Source organism: Equus caballus, chromosome 16, assembly GCF_041296265.1.
Source record: "Equus caballus isolate H_3958 breed thoroughbred chromosome 16, TB-T2T, whole genome shotgun sequence".
NCBI classification, from domain to species: Eukaryota; Metazoa; Chordata; class Mammalia; order Perissodactyla; family Equidae; genus Equus; species Equus caballus.
The window spans coordinates 62,248,738-62,267,525 of record NC_091699.1 but is presented as its reverse complement, the minus strand read 5'-3'; the positions used below and the strand labels follow the sequence as shown (position 1 = coordinate 62,267,525).

Below are 18,788 nucleotides of genomic sequence, written 5' to 3'. Positions count from 1 at the left end.
TATATATCAGCTTTCACTTAGTCACATTAAACCACACTCTTCTGTTACTCAGTTCATTCATTTCTTGAGTCCTGCCTTTAAGATGCCAGGTGCTTCACCTAAGTTTGCAAGTGCAGTTATTTTTCAGGTTAAGTTACTCTATTTAGTTGTCAACAGTAGTTAAAGCAGAACCTTAAAGAAGAGGTGAAAATTAAATCCATATTTAGATTCAAAATGATTATAAAACATACCAAAGGTCATGGAACATAAAACATTACTGAGCAGAGTTCAATGTTTAAAATGCCTTTTCTTCCTAAAGATACATATATGCATATATAGCTCTATACATTTGATTGTGGTTGCTACTCCTGATACATCTTTTCTCCTCAGGTGCACTTCTAAAATTTATGAGAATACCATTGATACAGAACCTTCTAAAGATTTTTTAGAAACCTAGTATAAGTGACTTGTCACACAGTGAGACAGAAAAGCAACTGATATACACTGTTAATTTTTTCAAGTAATGTTATGTACAGTTTTATTGCCAGTATATGCACAACAGTAAGCATAGAACTATAAATACACAATGTAATTAACAGTAGAAAACAAAATTGTTACAGGTAAAGGAGCGGGGATATAAAGAAACTATTTCCTGCTGCTAGAACAGAAACAAAGGAAGTAAAAGCCTATGACAAATCATCCATTCAGTACTCTTCTCTTAAATTCTTTACATACATTTCTACATTTTTTCAATTAAACAAAGAAAGTACAGATAACTCTGTAACAATAGCAAATTGCCTCCCTAATAGCTATTTGCCTTTCCAGTCAAATTCACTTTATGTTAGGATTTAAAAAAAAAGTCAAGATGAGAAATTAGCATCCTGGTTCCAAATTATCTAATTTGCCTTTCACCCAAACTGGTAATTTTTGAAAGTTGGCTGCACATGAAAAGAACAGGTGTAGCAAAAAGTGATTAAAAAAATTTGTTAAAAAGTAACAGAAAATCACTCTTTAAGTAGTTTTCCAAAAGACACTGTAGGCAGCAGCTCAGTTAAAAGTATTAGCCCTGAAGAGGTAGAGAATTTGAGCCCATTATACAGAGATAACAGCCTTGGCACCATCTTCTCTCTCATCAGGATCAACGTTTTCAAGTAAGACAATTTCACGGTAAAAGGAAACCAGGTTCCACCATTTAAAGAAAAGGTGCTGGTCGACTCCCATGTCTCAATAATTAGTTTATTAAATGAGAAACAGAAGACTGTCAAGGACACACATGCACTTGATTTTCTTTTTGTCTGTTTCTATTATCAAGTTTATTCATAAGTGAATTTGATATTAATAAATACAAAAAAAGCATCATTCACAACAAAGATAAACAAACCAAAAAATCTTGCAATGAAACCTTCTATTTTAATAAGTATGAAGAAAAAAACAGGCAGATGATTTGGTGCAGCTTTCTTAAAGGATCTTAGAGGGGATATGGTTTTAAATAAAGATGGCAAGATCAATAACCAACAAACAATATCAGTTTTACAGAACTGGCTAATTCTGTAACATTTCTCTTTGAGGTCTTAGTTTTAAACTACAGATCACCCCAAAGAAGTTGCAACTAATGACATGTATCACCATCACACCAACAGAATCCAGCTGTAGTTCAAATTAGTCCTGCTTTGTTTCACATCATTTCAATATTTCTAGCATAGGACATGATACGGAACAAAATTCAAAATAGCAATAAAAATATTATTCTGCATTTGAATAAAGGCAACAAAAAGTTTTAGACTGTTAAACTTTTAAAGCTTTAAGCATTCCTGTTTAACCAGCATTTAAAGAAAATTTATACAATCATAACACTGGCAAAGGTTAATGGGAAGACAAAGAAGTACAAACGTGAAATGATGAATCAGATTAAAAATTACTTTGTATTGATCAACTGATATTAATACTGCTTCTTCTTGAATTTGGAATATCTACCATAAAAGTTACATGCAGACTGAGGATAGCCCTCTGTTACAGAAAATACAAAACAAAAAACTAAAACTGGGAAACAATGGTAAGTTCCAGAAGATGTATTTGAAAATTTCCTTTCATTGATGAGGGTGGTCTGTCTGTCCTTTCTTTGAGAGACCTGGTTCACTTCAGTCAGCTTCATTAACTTTGCCCAGAAACATCAGTAGTGGGATCCCCTCCTCCAGAGCCTGTCTGTGCACGTTTGATGTAAAGATTCAGTAGCTTCATCTGCAGATTCAAGCCAAACACATATCATTTGAACAGGCTGCTCCAAATTACAGTAACTCTTTGATCCAAGGGTTTTTAACCAGGTGTCCCATGGGTTTCAGGGACTCACTGAATCCTCCGAACTATGTGTAAAATTTTCTGTCTGTATTTATTTTTCTTGGGATGAGATTTTACTTAAATCTCAAAGTGGTCTGTAACAAGGAAAAGGTTAAGAACCACTGCTTTAATCTATCTATAACTTATATAGGTCTTTAATGTAAGGTGTATACTTATTTTCCTTTATATGTATTTTTTTACAACCTTTTGCTATTTAAAAATAAATTTGATCATAGTAATGATAATCGTTGGGATTTTGGGAAACTCTTTAAATGAAGGTGAGTGCCTCCTGCCAGCTGGTTCATACGGCATAATTCAACAATCATAGGATACCTTCACCCCCTAGGACAAATTTCAAGGTTCTAATAGTATCAAAGAAATGAGGAAAGCAAGACTGACTGACTTTATTTTTTTAAGTATTAAGAGCTAATTGGAAATTTTAATATGCCATATCAAAGTTGTACATTTATCCAGATCATAGTAGTTGTGTCTGCTCTCAGATTTGTCCCTCAAGTGAAGTCAGCAGTTTGGAGGGGTGGTTGGTAGATGTGAAAGAAACGCCTACTGCTTCTGGTTATTTTTAATAGCCAGTGGACTCCTTTCCCACTCCCATACCCAAATCCTTACCCCCAAGGGCTGTTTAATTAAGAATAAATAGATTGTTGTGGTTATATATTTTTGGATTACTTTATATTTTGCAAAATATGGAACACTTGAACATTTAAAAAATTTTCCCGTTTGAACTATGATAATCAAATATTTATTCTCCTTCCTTTTCTATTCTTAAAATGCAAACAGTAAGAGGAGTAAGTTGCATGCTCAAAGCCTGACTTATTCAAAGCCAAACAACAAATTTACCCTTTAACACACACAAACGACTGAATTTTGAAGAATGTACCATGGCCACTATCTTTAGAACAAAACAGCACTACTTACTTTACTGCCAGTGAGCTGACTGAGATGTGGTTTCAGTTCATCACCAATTACCGCGTGAACAGCCACCAGGCAGAAGACACAAGCTTTCCGAACACTGCTCTCTGAATTATCATAACCCTAGGGAGGAAAGCCCTTGTTAGCACTCCTGGGGGATCTGAGAAAAGAACCTTTCCAACAGAGACAGAAGATGCAACTCAAAGATGAGATCTCAAGTGTACTGAGGAGTATACAGTCTAAAAGAAGACAAAGTATAATGATGTACACCTGAATTTTACACAGTATTATAAACCCATGTGACCTCAATTAAAAAAAAAAAAACAAAAAACCAAGTGCACTGAGGAGAGAAAGATTTACTGACCGAAGATACATTGTCAACCTTTTCAGGCAGAGACGCGCCCTTCTCTCCTTTCATCTCCCATTTGGCACCTCCACTCTTAGGTTAGCCTTTCTTATCAGGTTCTTTCTTATTTAGCCCGAAGAACTGAAATTCTCTTGAGGTCACCCCTTTGCCACTCCTCCCTGCAGTCTCCAGATTAACCTTCTTAAAGCTTTCAGCTTTAGGGAACTCAACAGCTCCTCACAAACTCCTTGGCCTGGCAGTCAAAGTGCTCCTACAATCCAGGCTGAATTAAGTTTAATATCCCTCCCATCCATACCATTACTCTAAGTTATTCATCCAGCAGTCACTTATTCAGTCCTCATTATATGTATGATATATACATATTATGTACATTCTGTTCTTAGTACCAAAACACAAAGGAAGAGATTTGGATGTTATCTTCAAGGACCTCACAATTTAGTGCGTAGTATTAGGCTTAAAACAAAGTCACAAAGATAAGACTATAGATACACAGAAAAACGAATGACTAATTCTCTTCAGGAATGGTCTTAATATAGGCACTATATAGTATTAGGCAGGCATTAAAATCACACTATTATTAATATTCTAAGATTATATATTGGATGGAAAAAGTTCATACTTGGGGACAGCCCTGGTGGCCTAGTGGTTAAGTCTGGTGTGCTCTGCTTGGTGGCCTAGGTTTGGTTCCCAGGCATGGACCTACACCACTTGTCTGTCAGCAGCCATGCTGTGGCAGCAGCTCACATACAGAAAGAGGAAGACTGAGGGGCCAGCCCAGTGGCGCAGTGGTTAAGTTTGCACATTCTGCTTCAGCGGCCCAGGGTTTGCTGGTTTGGATCCCGGGTGTGGACCTATGCACCACTCATCAAGTCATGCTGTTATAGGCGTCTCACATATAAAATAGAGGAAGATAGGCATGGATGGTAGCTCAGGGCCAATCTTCCTCAGCAAAAAGGGGAAGATTGGCAGCAGATGTTAGCCCAAGGCTAATCTTCCTCAAAAAAAAAAATAAATAAAAAAATAAATAAAAAATAAAAAGAAAAGAAAGAGGAAGACTGGTGGCAGATGTTATCTCAGGGTGAAACTTCCTCATTGAAAAAAAAAAAAAATTCACATTCTATGATTAGGTTAAGCGAAACATGTTACAGAATATGATCTCTCTCCTTTTTTTTGCATAGGAAAATTAGTCCTGAGCTAACATCTATGCCAATCTTCCTCCACCTTATAGGTGGGGCACTGCCACAGCAAAGCTGATGAGTGGTTTAGGTGTGTGCCCAGGATCGGAACCAGCAAATCTGGGCTGCTGAAGTGGTGCACACCAAACTTAACCACTATGCCATGGTGCCAACCCCAACATGATCCCATTTTTGTTAAATGGGATGGGTTTCTGTACACAGAAAAAGCCATATTACATCTATCACTGCAAATTAGTATAACCACTTTGGAGAGAGATTTGGCAATATCTAGGAATTCTGCTTCTAGATATATACATGTAAGTATAAGAAGATATTGCACGGAAGTTCATTGCAATATTTATGTTAATGAGAAAAAAAGAAATAACCCACATACCCATCAACAGATGAATGGATAAACAAATTGTGGTATTTACATAAATGGATTATTATCCAGCCATTATCCAGCTCTGAACATCCAAGATGGCAGGAAGGCTTGGTCATGCCAGTAGTTGCCTAAAATGCCTAAAATAACTGAATCTCAACTATGTGATAGCTCTTCCTCCCTCCAAGCTTTGTTGCTTACCTGTATTAGGCCTGGCATAATCTCTGGCAAAAGCAGGTTGAGGGTTTCCTTGGACACTCTCTCGATCACTTTTGTTTGCATTTTGATTGCGGCCAGATTAATTGGGTAATCTGCGGTTTGGATGATAGGACAGAGCACTTTGATGCACTGCTCTGGACTGATTGAAGTGGCCAACACTGATGCAGCTTCCTCAGCAGATCTCACCACCTAAAACAAGGAGGAAATTAAGCTGGGAAGTAATTTTTTAAAATGTTATACTGGGTCCTAGAAGTACAAACTTAATGAAATACGTAATAGGACGTTATATTGGGATTTGCTTTAAAAACACTACAGTAAACAAAGAAACATAAAAAGCGAGGGTACAGATAAAACAGGATTTGGCAAAATGTCAATAACTATTAAAGTCAGAAGACAGATAAGACATTATCACATCAGTCTTCCTTCTTTTGTGTTGTCTTCGTGTTGGCTAAAGCAACTTTCAAATCATGTTGTGGTCTAGCTGTGCTGGGGAGCGGAGGCTCTGTTTACCTAGACTTTACGTGAATGGAGCCCCCTGCATCAGCCATGCTGAGACCCTGCTCATTAGCATCCTCAACTTTAGGAGTGCTTGTGCCCTTTTTATTACACTATTACAACATAAAATAAAAATCATTAATATGTTATCAAGTTAACATGCTATTCCCCCTTCTGTTCATAATGATTTTCTTCTGTATTGGGCTTGGGGAGGGTAAGACACTTATTTTGCAATAAAGAGAAGAAACAATTGTCTGTCTTCTTATTAGAATCTGTAATCTCTAAAGAAAGTCTCGAAATCATGTAAAAATCAAAATTGCTTTTGATGCTACTTTGGTAGTGTCTCACTTATGATCTCAATCTGTGAGAGGTGCTTAGAAAGGTTGGAAAATACACTGGAAATCAGAAGACCCAGGGCCAATTTCAGCTGTAACACCATAAGAATGTCAATTTTATCTTTTGTAAAAACAGGAATGCTATAGCCCTTATTTGGGTCAGAAGGTGGATAACTAAACTACAAATATTAGACAGTTTTTTAAACCTTCAGTGAGATGCTACAGATATATCACTACTAAACACCAGCTTAATTAAAAAAAATCTGAATAAAAATCCAGATAGATTTAAAAGTTATGACTCACTCTCCTGTAAGATGCACCTATCTTTTGAAAAGTGAATTACCTAGAGGGTTTCAATTTCTTCATAACCTCACCAATACATCTTATTGTCTTTCTTCCGAGTGTGTGTGGAATGGTTTCTCATTGTGGTTTTAGTTGCACATGACTAATGATGCTGAGCATCTTTTCATGTGCTTATTGGCCAATTGCACATCTTCTTTGGACAAACGTCTATTCAGATCCCTTGCCCATTTTTAAATTGCGTTATTTGTCTCTTTGTTGTTGAGTTGTAAGAGTTCTTTATATATATGGTTGTTAGTCCCTTGTCAGACATAATTTGCAAAAATTCTCTCTCCTATTCTCTGGGTTGTCTTTTCACTTTGATAGTGTCCTTAGAAGTACGAAAGCTTCTAATTTTGATGAAATCCAATTATCTTTTTGTTGTTGTCATTGGTTACTTCTGCTTTTGGCATTGTATCAAAAAAACTACTGCCTAATCCAAGGTAACAAAGATTTATACCTCTGCTTGCTCCTGAGAGTTTTACGGTTTTAGCTGTTACATTTAGCTTTGATCCATTTTGTCTTACTGCTTTTTCAACTTTCCTTTATTGATTTGCCTTGTGCTTGTGTCTTGGATCCACCAGAGATACCTAATACTATTTAACCTGGTGCTTTCTCTTAGAACGGTAGTCCGTACTTTAAATTTCCTTTTCTAATTATTTCTGAGGTTTTAATAAAAACCCTCATGGTCATCTCATCAACGTCACTGGTGGGGATATCATGACTATAAAGTAATGAGACAGGTTTACAGGACTCTTTCAGGGAGTCTTATTATTTTATTGAATACACTTTTAACAGATATCTAGCTCCTATAGGTGATTTGCCACTTAAAAATAACAATGATTCTTATCTTCATTAGTTATTTTAAAAGACCAAATTCTTATTGGTAAATGGAAAGTGAAGATGACAATGATAAACTCCAAGTATAAAACTAAAAGTGAAATGAAGGAGAAAATGAAATCAGATAAATTATTTCCTAGAGCTGGCCTATTTTAGGTGAAAGGCCATGATATCACCATAATTCATTTAGTAGAAAGAATATATGCTTGCATCTCAATCAGATATTACCTTGAACATCAAGGTAAGTGTTCATTAAGGAAATAATTTATAAGGGTACTTTTCAAGCAACATTTATATGTAGCATGCAATAATACCAGAAGTACTGAGAGTAAAATAATAATTTAACTGTCATAACTTACCTCCTTATGAGGATCTTTATGTGCTTCCAATGTTTTCATGACAGTCAGTTCTGCATAGTTTTTAAATCTTGCTGGCTGATGCCTTAGGATTTCTCTTAAAACCTTTAATGCTAAAGCCCTGATTGTAGGCTAAGAAGAAACATTTTAATATTTTAAATATTTTAGGTTATAGACAATCTTTACATTTTCCATTTCTGTAACTTAAGGGTCTTAATATTTGGAGGGGATCGTAGACAACTGCATAAAATACGTGGTATATTACATAATTAAGTTTTCACATCTCTAGGTGAGAACTTATATCACACTTCTTTTATTTGTAAGAAATCAGGAACCAACTACATTCTATCACAAAGGAAGTTTTACTTCTGAACAACTAATTTAAATATGCAAGACAAGTAACCTGTACTTTCCTATAAAAATTCTATCAGCAACCTTTCATTTTTTCCATTGCAATTGTTAAAAATCATCAAGCTACTTGGTTCAAAAGAAAAAGTACTTTATAGTGAAAATTCCATGCACAAAGAAGCAGTAGGAGAGACTCATTTTCTCAATTCCCAAATCTGTGTAGTGCTTGACTAATAGGCAATGACAGGCAATGCAGGACAGGAAAAACAGGCTATTGTTTATATATTCTGCCATTTACCTCTTTATCCCCAAGGGTTTCAAGCAATAAAAGTAATATTGTTTTGAAGTGTTCATCCCAAACACTGAAAGATTCTTCCTGTGTCAGTTTCATGAGTTCATAGAGGGCGATTTTTCTTTCTTCTACACGTTCATTATGGTTAGACAACTCCTTCAACAATTCAGCCACCAGGTCAGAATGGTCTAGGGAAAGATCTGTCAAAAGGACGTGACGTTAATCCTGTAACTTTACAGGTTACAACTGTGGGGACGACAATTTCATAGCAGTAGGAAACAGACAGTATTGGTTGTAAAAAAAAAAAAAAAAAGAAAGAAAGAAAGAAAGAAAGAAACCAAAGAAAAGTGACTAGGCAATTTTCTTTTCTATTTTGTCACCTCCAAAACATCAATGCTAGCTTAAAATTCTTTATAAAAATTCACAAAAGAGACAATAGTATATGATGAACTTCCAGAGACATCACTCAGATTTAACAATTATCGAGACTTTATCATTCTTACTTTATCTTCACCCCCTCCCCACTTTTTTTTTCTGAAACATTTCTAGCAAATCCCAAATACATCATTTCATTTTACACACTTCAGTATGCATTTCTATGGTGTCATGCCAGTCACAATGTCTGAGTACTCCCTTTTTAGTGATATGAATGAAGATCACCGGATTTAAGTGGTGATAACTTGATCCCACCATTGTAAAGTTCTCCACCAATCTTTTACGTAATGGCTTCACTCAGTGATTGCTGCTGAATCAATTATTTGTTAGGAGTTACAAACGGTGATTATCTAATTATACTATTCCTTCCATAGGCTGGAATTCTTCTGTAGAGAGTAACTTTATCAACTAGAGCTATTTTGATTACCCTGAAATACAGTGATAGAAAAGGCAGAATAAATACTTAATATAGTTCCCTTTAAATTTCAGTCAAGAGTTGGGCCCAATGGTTATCAAGGAGTTTTCATTTGTTTTTGCTATTTTTAAAAAAAATTATGAACTCATGAATTTTATGAATGTTAAAGGACACACTGTTTATTTTTCAACATCATCATTGGATAGTGCTTTGAATCACTTTTGTAGGAAAGACAGTTAAATCCAAAAGTTCACATTAAAATATTACAAGATACTAGAGTTCTTCCTAAATTCTTTTGATGACAAAATACATGATAAATTCAGGCCTTGAGGGGCCTGGGCAGACAGTGGCCTGAGCTTGTGCCATACACTCTTTTCCTTCCTAACTCCTTCTCTGGAATAAAATAACCACAGAATATGGTGCTTGAGCCTGGCAGGTACACCTAGGGTCACTCCTTCTCCTGAGTCTCCAAGAAAGACAGCTGACATCACGGAGCTGTATTCTCTGTGAGCCCACTGGGCAAGAGCATGCTGGCCTTTTGTTGGAAAGGGCTGCCATTTATGCTGATCCTACTAGACCAGAGAAGGCTGGTGGATCTGGCATTTGGGAGAGGACTGTTGCCTCAAAAGGAAAGGCTCAAGAGGAAAGAGCACTCTTCCCAAAAATGAACCTTGAGGTTGCAGTTTGACAGATGGTTCACTATTGGTCCATAAAAACAGAAGCTACTGTGTCTCATCCTGGCAGCTGGTTAGCCACTGACCTACAGAAACTAATGGTCGACATTACAAGTCTCAGGGAACCCACAACTACAAGTAAGGAAAGAAAAATTATATTTCACTTAAGGGGATTCAGAAACTTGACGAAATCAAGCCAAACTACTAGAACAGATGACTTCTACTGGAGTAAAACTAACAGATGATAAGGAAGGAAAATCGAAGCAAAATGTAATGACAACATTCACTATTAAAAAGGAAGTTTGTTATGACAACTTTCATGGAACTACAATTAGAGCACTGAGAACCTATGGTCCCCAAACACTCACACACAGGGCACAAAATGTGACTACTGAATTTAAAAGCTTGAGGTACTCTGGAAAGAATGATCACTGAGAAGAACCAAATTAGGGTTTTGGAAGATGAAGAAGAACCTTTGCAAAATGCAGAGCAAAACCATGAAAAAGAAGGGCTGTTGAGTTCAAAGATAAGATCTTAACTTGGAGAATAAAAATTGTCTTGTAATAATTTCATTTATATAGACCAACACTGCTGATTTAACAAAAATCCTGCAGCACAATAAATGCATCACTATAAACCCCATAAAAATCACTCCTGGGAAGTTATGTTATCGGACTTTCACAGGTGTCAGAGGATCATTCTGATAAGAGTGTATTTGATTTCAGCTGAATAAAGGGAATTCACAAGAAAATACTTTTCAAAGAAACCCAGTTCTCTTCTCCATAAACACAGGCTTTGTAATTATTCTAGGAGATAATTAGAAATGACTTGACATATAATGGTCTGGACAAATGACTGACAGGAAAATAATTTCTGCCAAAGAAAGCACATAAATTATTCATTACAAAATGGAACTATTTATGTTACAAATGAGATAAACCTTAGGTAGGCAATTAAGATAAAGTGTAATCAACTGTATTTCCTCTTCTGACACAGAGAGGCATTGTGGTCATGTGAAAAGAACACAGGTTTTGGAGTCTTACCAAATCTCTGCTTCTCACCCTTTGTGTGATAGGGACACATTCTTAATTATTGTGGAGGCTCAGTTTTCTTATCAGTAAAATGTGAAAATAGCACCCACCTCTTAGGTTCATGCTGAAGACCTGGGCATGGAATACAATAAACTCACTAATATTAATTTTCTTTGTGTCATTATGACCAATATTGGCACAATTACAATTCTGATATTTCTGTTGCAGTGCTCAAAAAGTATGGGATATTCTTTTAACTTGGCAAACTTTGATACGAGTCTCCTTGAATAACAGTATCATCCTCACTAGAGGTAGTATTCTGGAGTATTACAATTCCTGGTCAACTTTACAAAGGTCATAATTAGATGTGGACATTAGTGGGGTGTTTTTTTGACTTGTTAATTTTGATAAATTTGTCACTAATGCGTGTATCTGTCTGTAATGTGTACAGAAACATCTGAATAAGACACATACCTAACAAGTCTCAGAATTTTACAACAAGGTCCTTTAATAGAAATTCTGACTTGAATAAAATACTTATCTCCTGCCAGAAGTTTTCGATTTTAAAAACAAAAAAAGGAGGAGAAATTTTACGTGGTGAGGGTAGATGGAAGGAAAATCAAAACAGCAATGGAAGTCAATAAATTAAAAAGAAAGAATAATGTTAGCAATGTTCACAATAAAACAATGTCAAACAAGGTCTTTCATATCTTGAAATTAAAAATGAAAATAGACAATAAATGAAAACAACTGCTATATGAGACTTGGAGCTACTACTGTTTTGGTTTAACTGAGGGTTTATCCATATTCAAAGAGTGTTTACTCAACATAAAATGGCTGCCTTATGTTTTAGAAGTCAATCAAGTGAAGAAATAGTGTTCTCAAATTCAAAAATATTCTACCCAGTTTAGTTCAGTTACATAATTTCCAAAGATATCATCCTCTAACAAATGGAAAATATATGATCCTTAGCAAAGGAGAAGAGAATTAGACAAAAAGGGGGTGATCTTGCTAAACTGTCATAATTTTGGCTTTGTGATATATTAAGTCTCTTAACATGACATGTTGGTAGAAACATGATTCCTCAACCTCATAAAATGAAGGCATTTTTCCATTCACCAAAACTACAAATGACCAGGCCTGGGGACACAGATTCCCAAGCAGAGTAAGGAGGGTTTCCACATGTGAGAGTAGGAAAGTATGGGGTTTCATGGCTCAGTCAGGGTAAGAAGGGTGCCCACATGGAGTGGTGACCCAGTGTGACCTGTCAAACTGCACGCAGAATGAGAAGGCCATCTGTGGCGTTGGGTGTCAGAGCCCAAGGGGGCTGAGGACGTCCATGTGGAATGGTAGAGCCCATCAGGGTGAGGAGTGTATCTGTGCAAGTGAGGAGGTGGTGGTGGTGGAGATGGAAAACTGGTTGCATACAGGAGGACTGACCAAATAAGTAAATACATTAACGATAATGGAAGCCAGGTTTCTTACTGTCAGAAAAAGGGGGTTATCAATATGGAAAGGAAGGAAACTAGAATTAATCTCAGGATGCTAGATTGGAATTGGAGTTACTGGTATAAACACGTAGCTTTCGATAGATATAGAAGTAAAAAGATGTAAATCAGTGTGTACACACACACACACACGTACACACTCTCTAGCTCTGGTCACTGAGAGATCTGGAGAGTAGTGATATCCACTAGCAGTGAGTACACCTCGCGCCCAGATAACAGTGTTTAAAGATCATATTCTATTAAAAGAAATCAAGGATCAATCCTTGGAGAAATAGTTGATTCCAGGGTGGAAGCAAAGATAGCATATTTTGTTGTGCCAGAATGCAAGGATGGGAACACATCAAAAGGACACATAAGCTAGCTTGAACAGGATCCTGCTGGTCAAATTAAGGACAATTTGAGCATCAAAATAAATAACGATAGTTACAAATTATAACCCACTGAATATAACAGGAAACTATGAGTCCATACAGTTATAAATATGTACATGAATTTTTTTAGTGAATAAATTTTAAGTTTAACGAGGAACAGGATATTTACATAGTTCTAAAGTACCTCCCCACAAAACATTTATTAATTACAAAAAGAGTAACTTCACAATGGAGAAGCCTGGTAAGCATCACCATAATCACGGGAGCAAAGTTAACATCACCAGTCATGGGGCAAAGTGAAATCATGTGTTACTTCAAAGAATGTATTATCATTTCTGGGATGCCAAGAGTACATAATCTGAATCCAATCATGAGAAAATGTCAGACAAACCTAAACTGAGGAAAATCCTACAAAATAACTGGTCTCTAACCTTCAAAAGTGCCATGGTCATGAGAGCCAAGGAAAGACTGAGCACTGAAGGAAACTACAGAGACATGGTGATTAAATGCAATGTGAGATTCTGAACAGGATCTTCTAGCTACAAGATATTACTGGGACAACTAACAAAACTCTAAGGGGGTTTTAGGATAGGTGGTCACTAATGTACCGATGATAATTTCCTGAATTGATGAGTATATTGTGAGTGTGCATGTGCAAGAGAATGTTTTTGTTCACAGAAAGTACATCCTAAAGCATTCAGGGTGATGGAGCATCAGTTTGGCAACTTACTCTCAAATGGTTCAAGAAAAGTTCTTTGTTCTATACTCCCAACTCTTAAACTTTTGATTATTTTTAAAATTTAAAAAAAGGATATATATATATTGCAGCTGAGGCAAGAAATGTCAGTGGACTCAATCTGGTTTGCCAGTTTGAGAGCTCTGTGCATCAATAATCTAAAATAAAGCTGGTAAAGCTAGGTCTCAATTTACCAGGCTGTTGCTACTACACACAGAGTTCAAAGGACGCTTTCATGCTACATCCAATTTATTCACTCCTGTTATGCTGCTATCATGAGTAAACCTCAGCAACACAGTCAACTATTTGTGACAGATTAAAACACAACAAAGTGCACAATTGTGGCAATTTTATAGATTCTTATGTAATTTAGACTTAGTTTTGTAAGTTGTCATAATTTTGCCTTTGTGATATTTGAAATATATTAAGTCTCTTGACATGTTGGTAAAAACATGATTTGTCAACCTCATTAATAATCAAAGAAACAAAAATAAACATATTTTACCACTCATCAAAATCACAAAAATTAAAAAGCATTTCTGGTATCTAATTTCTCAATCTTCCTAATAATTAAGGAAATGCTCATTAAGATGACCTATTTCATATCCACCAGTGACAAAAATTAACATTTAAACAGTCTTTGCTGGTGAGGAAATCAGCACTACTTAAACTGGCCAAGTATTTTGAGTTGGTAATTGGGTAATGACTCTGAAAAATTAAACTTACATAACTCTTAATTGAGCAATTCTACCTCTGGAAATCTCTTAGAGTGAATTACTTGTATATGTGTGTAAAAGTTTATGCAGAAATATGTTTCACTGACAGCAACACTGGGGGAATAAAGGAAAACCAGAAACTACCTAAGTATAGAATCATGAGACAGTGTTGAGGGGGAGACTTTCAAGGTTATCTACATATAGCTATATATTACTATACATTACCCGACTCTTTAATAAAAAAAGAATGAATGGATTGTGTAATTTATAGATGAAAAATGTAATTCCTTATTATTAAAAATAAAACATTTGCAGTGTTTTGTACTTTGTATCAGTTTTTATGCATCTTATCTGAATCTTACTGCAGACTGTGATCAGAAGGGCAAGCAGCACAACATCACCATGCTCTTTCAGAGGTGACAAGTGAGACTCTGGAAGGTCAACCAACTTACCAGGCTATGCAGCTTAGTGTCAGAGCTTCATCCTAAGCCCACTGTTACAAGCCCATTCTAAGTGTTACAGCTTAGACCTAAACTGATTCCAAATCTTAATGGTAGCTTTTCCCATATTTGGTCCTTGAATGTATCTTATTAAAGAGTTTATGACTTCACATTTAAAAGGCTATTGTAAAGAACAGATATTCCTTCAAAGGGTTTGTCATTCTAGTATAAAAATTAATGACTGAATGAATTTTGTCTAGAGATAAACTAAATTTATAAGCTAAAACTGGTTTCAGTTGTTTCTGGGAGAAAACATTTCCATCCCAAAGACTCTCACTTTTTAGGCAGTTACAATAAAAGAGCATACATATTTTTTTACTTCATTGATTACCACTCCTCTAAACCACAGGTAGTAGCAGCATGACCCAGAACGTACCATCAGGAAACTGATCGGCATCGTCATCAAACATGGCTTCCTTGAGGGCAGACTTATTGAAGGGACTGATGCTATCTGAATAGTTATATGGATTATAGTCTCGGGAGCGTGGAGAGGAATGAGCAGGCATCGAATGGAGCAATGAAGCTTTATTATCAAGGGCTGTTTGGCTTGAATCAGTAGCATCACCTCCTGCTCTTGGGTCGGACATCCCAGGACCGCCACACATCTATTAATGGGAAGGGGAAGGCATAGAAAATTAACTCACTTTCAAACATCTCTTCGAAATTCTAAAAAGATGTTTCCTTACTGCTTGAAAAGCTATTTAAAAAATGTATGATAACCAGCTGAAAAAAAAATTAAGTAATGGAAATCAATATGATGAGTTAAAACTTGCATTCAAAATGTCAAAGCTTATAGTAAAGATGTAAGGAAACCACAGCTGTGAGGGCAAATGAGAACCATAAAAGAATGCTATTTCTGATGATTTTTACAGTTCCCCTGCCAATGGCTTGACCAAACAATATCTACAGTGTGATTAGCAACAGCTTCTCTATGCCAAAGATACAAAAGGACTTTCATTAGCAACACACAACTAAAAGCTGCTAGATTCCATTATTAAGGTAGTAAATTATATGACAGTATGTCAACAAAGATAAGAAAATCAAATAAAAAAGGCCTGCTTAAAAAAAAAAAAAAAGGCCTACAAGGACTGCATAACTTTTGGAAGGATGCTTGATGGAGTTTGGGCACAGTAACATACTTATCAACATTAACACTGACACTAATACTAGAATCGAAATCATTACCACCGTCAGTATCACCATCACCACCATCTACTGAGCAACTATGTGCCAAGCCATTAGCTGGGTGCTTTACAAATATTCTTCAAATATTTACTGTGTACCTATTATGTGCCAGGCATCGTTCTTGGCATTGGGGATACATTAGTGAAGAAAAGAGAGAATGATGTCTCCCTTCACGGAGTTTACATTCTAGTGGAAGGGCAGAGACATTAAAAAAACATAATGAATGAATAAAGTATATGGTATGGAGAAGGTGATATAAGGGAGGCAGTGCAGTATTAAAGGGACTATGAGTGTTAAGGTGGGACAGAGGAGGCTGCAGACTAAATAGGGTGTCAGAATAGGATTCACAGAGAAGCTATTTGAGCAAAGACTTGAAGGAAGTAGGGAAATTAGCCATGGGGCTATCTGGAGGAAGAATGTTTAAGGCAGAGGGAAAAATCAAGATAAAGGCCCTGAGGAAAGAGCTGCCCAGTAAATTCAAGGAACAGCAAGGAGGCCAGTGTGGCTGGAGCAGAGTGAACAAGGAGGAAAGTAGTAGGAGATGAGGCCAGAGAAGCAACAAGGGAAAAAAATCTATTCTGTAGACTTTGGCTTTCATGCTGAGACAGGTATCTCCTACAGAGTTGTGAGTAGAGGAGTGAGTACAGGAGGCCAAGGGCAGAATCAAGGAGGCCAGTTAGACGCCTATTTTAATAACCCAGGTGAGACAATTGATGATGATGATGACTTGAACCAGAAACGCAGTGGTGAGAAGTGGTTGGATTTTGGATATATTCTGAAGACAGAGCCAAGAGATTTCCTCACAGACTGAGAATGGAGGATAAGAAAAAGAGAGGAGACAAGGACAATTCTTCTGTGCAAGGTTTTTGGCTAAGCAACTAGCGTGGCTACCAACTGAGAGAGGAAAAAGCAGTTTTAGGGGAAAAGATCAGGAGTTCAAACAGGCAGCTTGATGTATGAATCTGCAGCTCAGGAGAGAGATCTGGGCTGGATAGAGTCATATCATTTATTATATTCACAATAACTTTTAAGGTATGCAGTAATGTCCCTATTTTCTTAATGAAGACACTGAAGCTTAGAAGTGATCATCTGACTAGCCAATAACTGCCAGGAACCAGGATTTAAACGCACTTCTGCCTGAATTCACTACTTGAACTTCCCACACTGTACCCTGCTATCTCTGAGGGGGAAACAAACTCTCAATTAACCAGTGATTCTTATTAACCTGTTATTAATACCACGTGCAGCTTTTGGGGTAGGGAACCTCAAATATGAGTGCTACGCTGGTTTTTGGTAACCAGTTTACTAGGCCCATCTGCCAGATAGGCATGGGGAGAAAAACGACAGCAGGAAAGAAGTCAGGAAGGCAGAGGAGGGAACCCTTTAGAGATGTGAAGCACCATAATGTTCTATAATTCTGCACACACAGAGAAACCATAGATTTCACAGGAAATGGTGGGGTACCTTATTTTGAGAAAAGTCTAAGCTGTCAGAGAAGTCCAAGATGAAGTAGATTAAAAAACAACTACTCTTTGTATAATGGCAGAAGCAGCAAACCAAACAATAATATTCACAAATGTCAGAAATATGAGTCACAACATTCTTAATTGGAGCCACACAAACTGATGACGCAAACCACTATCACAAATCACTACACATAACAGCAAAAAAAATCTAAATGCCTTATTTTGTCTTACAAGACCCACATGATCAGCCCATGTCCCACTCCCGTCTCTTTCATAATTCTTTGACTACACTGGCTTTCACCCTCGCCCTCAAGTATACAAAGCCTGTTCCCATCTAAATGTCTTTGCACTTACCATCTTTTATGGAATTCTCCTTTTCCAGATCTTTATGGCTTTACTCAGTCTCAGTACAAATGCCTCCTTCTGAGAGAGGCAATCATAGATTCACTTTACATTCTAACCAACAACTCCACAGTACTCATATCTACCTGAAAAATCTACAAGGAACTTGAGCAGAGTGACTCTGCCTTGTAAATCCAAGACCCAGAACAGTGCCTGGCACATGGCAGATACTGAGTAAATACTTGTAGAGTGACTGATCCCTAGAAAACTATATTTGAAAATGACAGAGAGCAAAATTTTAAAAAAGCAAAACAAAAAACTCAATGATAAAGTCTGCAATGTAATCAAATACTCACTGAATCGCCATCATCTTTTTTAGAGTCCCTTTTCAACGGCTCATTCATATCTTCTTGACTACGGAAGCTGAAATTCTGAATTGCTTCAGTGACACCTCTAAGGGAGCTATAAATATCTTCAGAGTTCATATTTTCTGTGTCATAATCAAACGCACTAAGAAAAAGACAACAACTAATTTTTATTTATGTGTAGTTTTAAAATACAGAGGAGACTATGTAGGATATTTATAAAGATAGGCAGAGAATGTATATTCCTCAAAGCACAGTTAGCAAAACAAAACCTGACAGCTATAAATGCTTAAGGCACATGTTCCCTTGTCCATCCATCAGGGGTAGCTTACAATGACTCTAGAATGCAGAGCCTTTAACAACAGGTATGTCTTTTCATCTTCAAAAATGTTCTGATCAACCAAGGGTCAGCAAACTATGACCCCTGCAACCTAAGAATGTTTTTCATATTTTTAAATAGTTGAGAAAACATAAAAATAATATTTCATGACATATGAAAATTATATAAAATTCAAATTTCAGTGTCCATAAATAAAACTGTATTGGAACACAGCAATGCTTACTTATTTAGATATTGTCTATGACTATTTCACACTACAACAATAGAGTTGAGTAGACGTGACAAAGACTGCATGGCCAGCAAAGTCTAAAGT

The 18,788-nt window shown here is 36.5% G+C and overlaps 1 protein-coding gene across 50 annotated transcripts in view; it reads right to left on the bottom strand.

Annotated features, from left to right (window-relative positions):
* Positions 1 to 490: 490 nt before the first annotated feature.
* Positions 491 to 18,788, bottom strand: part of CLASP2 (cytoplasmic linker associated protein 2) — a 163,608-nt gene continuing 145,310 nt past the window's right edge. For all 50 annotated transcript variants that reach the window (XM_070237999.1, XM_070238003.1, XM_070238008.1 and 47 more), the window contains 7 exons: positions 18,127 to 18,280; positions 15,154 to 15,382; positions 8,398 to 8,591; positions 7,755 to 7,883; positions 5,369 to 5,575; positions 3,250 to 3,366; positions 491 to 2,217 (listed from right to left, as the gene is read on the bottom strand). In XM_070237999.1, the coding sequence (XP_070094100.1) occupies positions 2,131 to 2,217; positions 3,250 to 3,366; positions 5,369 to 5,575; positions 7,755 to 7,883; positions 8,398 to 8,591; positions 15,154 to 15,382; positions 18,127 to 18,280 (1,117 nt within the window). In that variant the 3' untranslated portion in view covers positions 491 to 2,130. The remainder of the gene's footprint in view (positions 2,218 to 3,249; positions 3,367 to 5,368; positions 5,576 to 7,754; positions 7,884 to 8,397; positions 8,592 to 15,153; positions 15,383 to 18,126; positions 18,281 to 18,788) is intronic.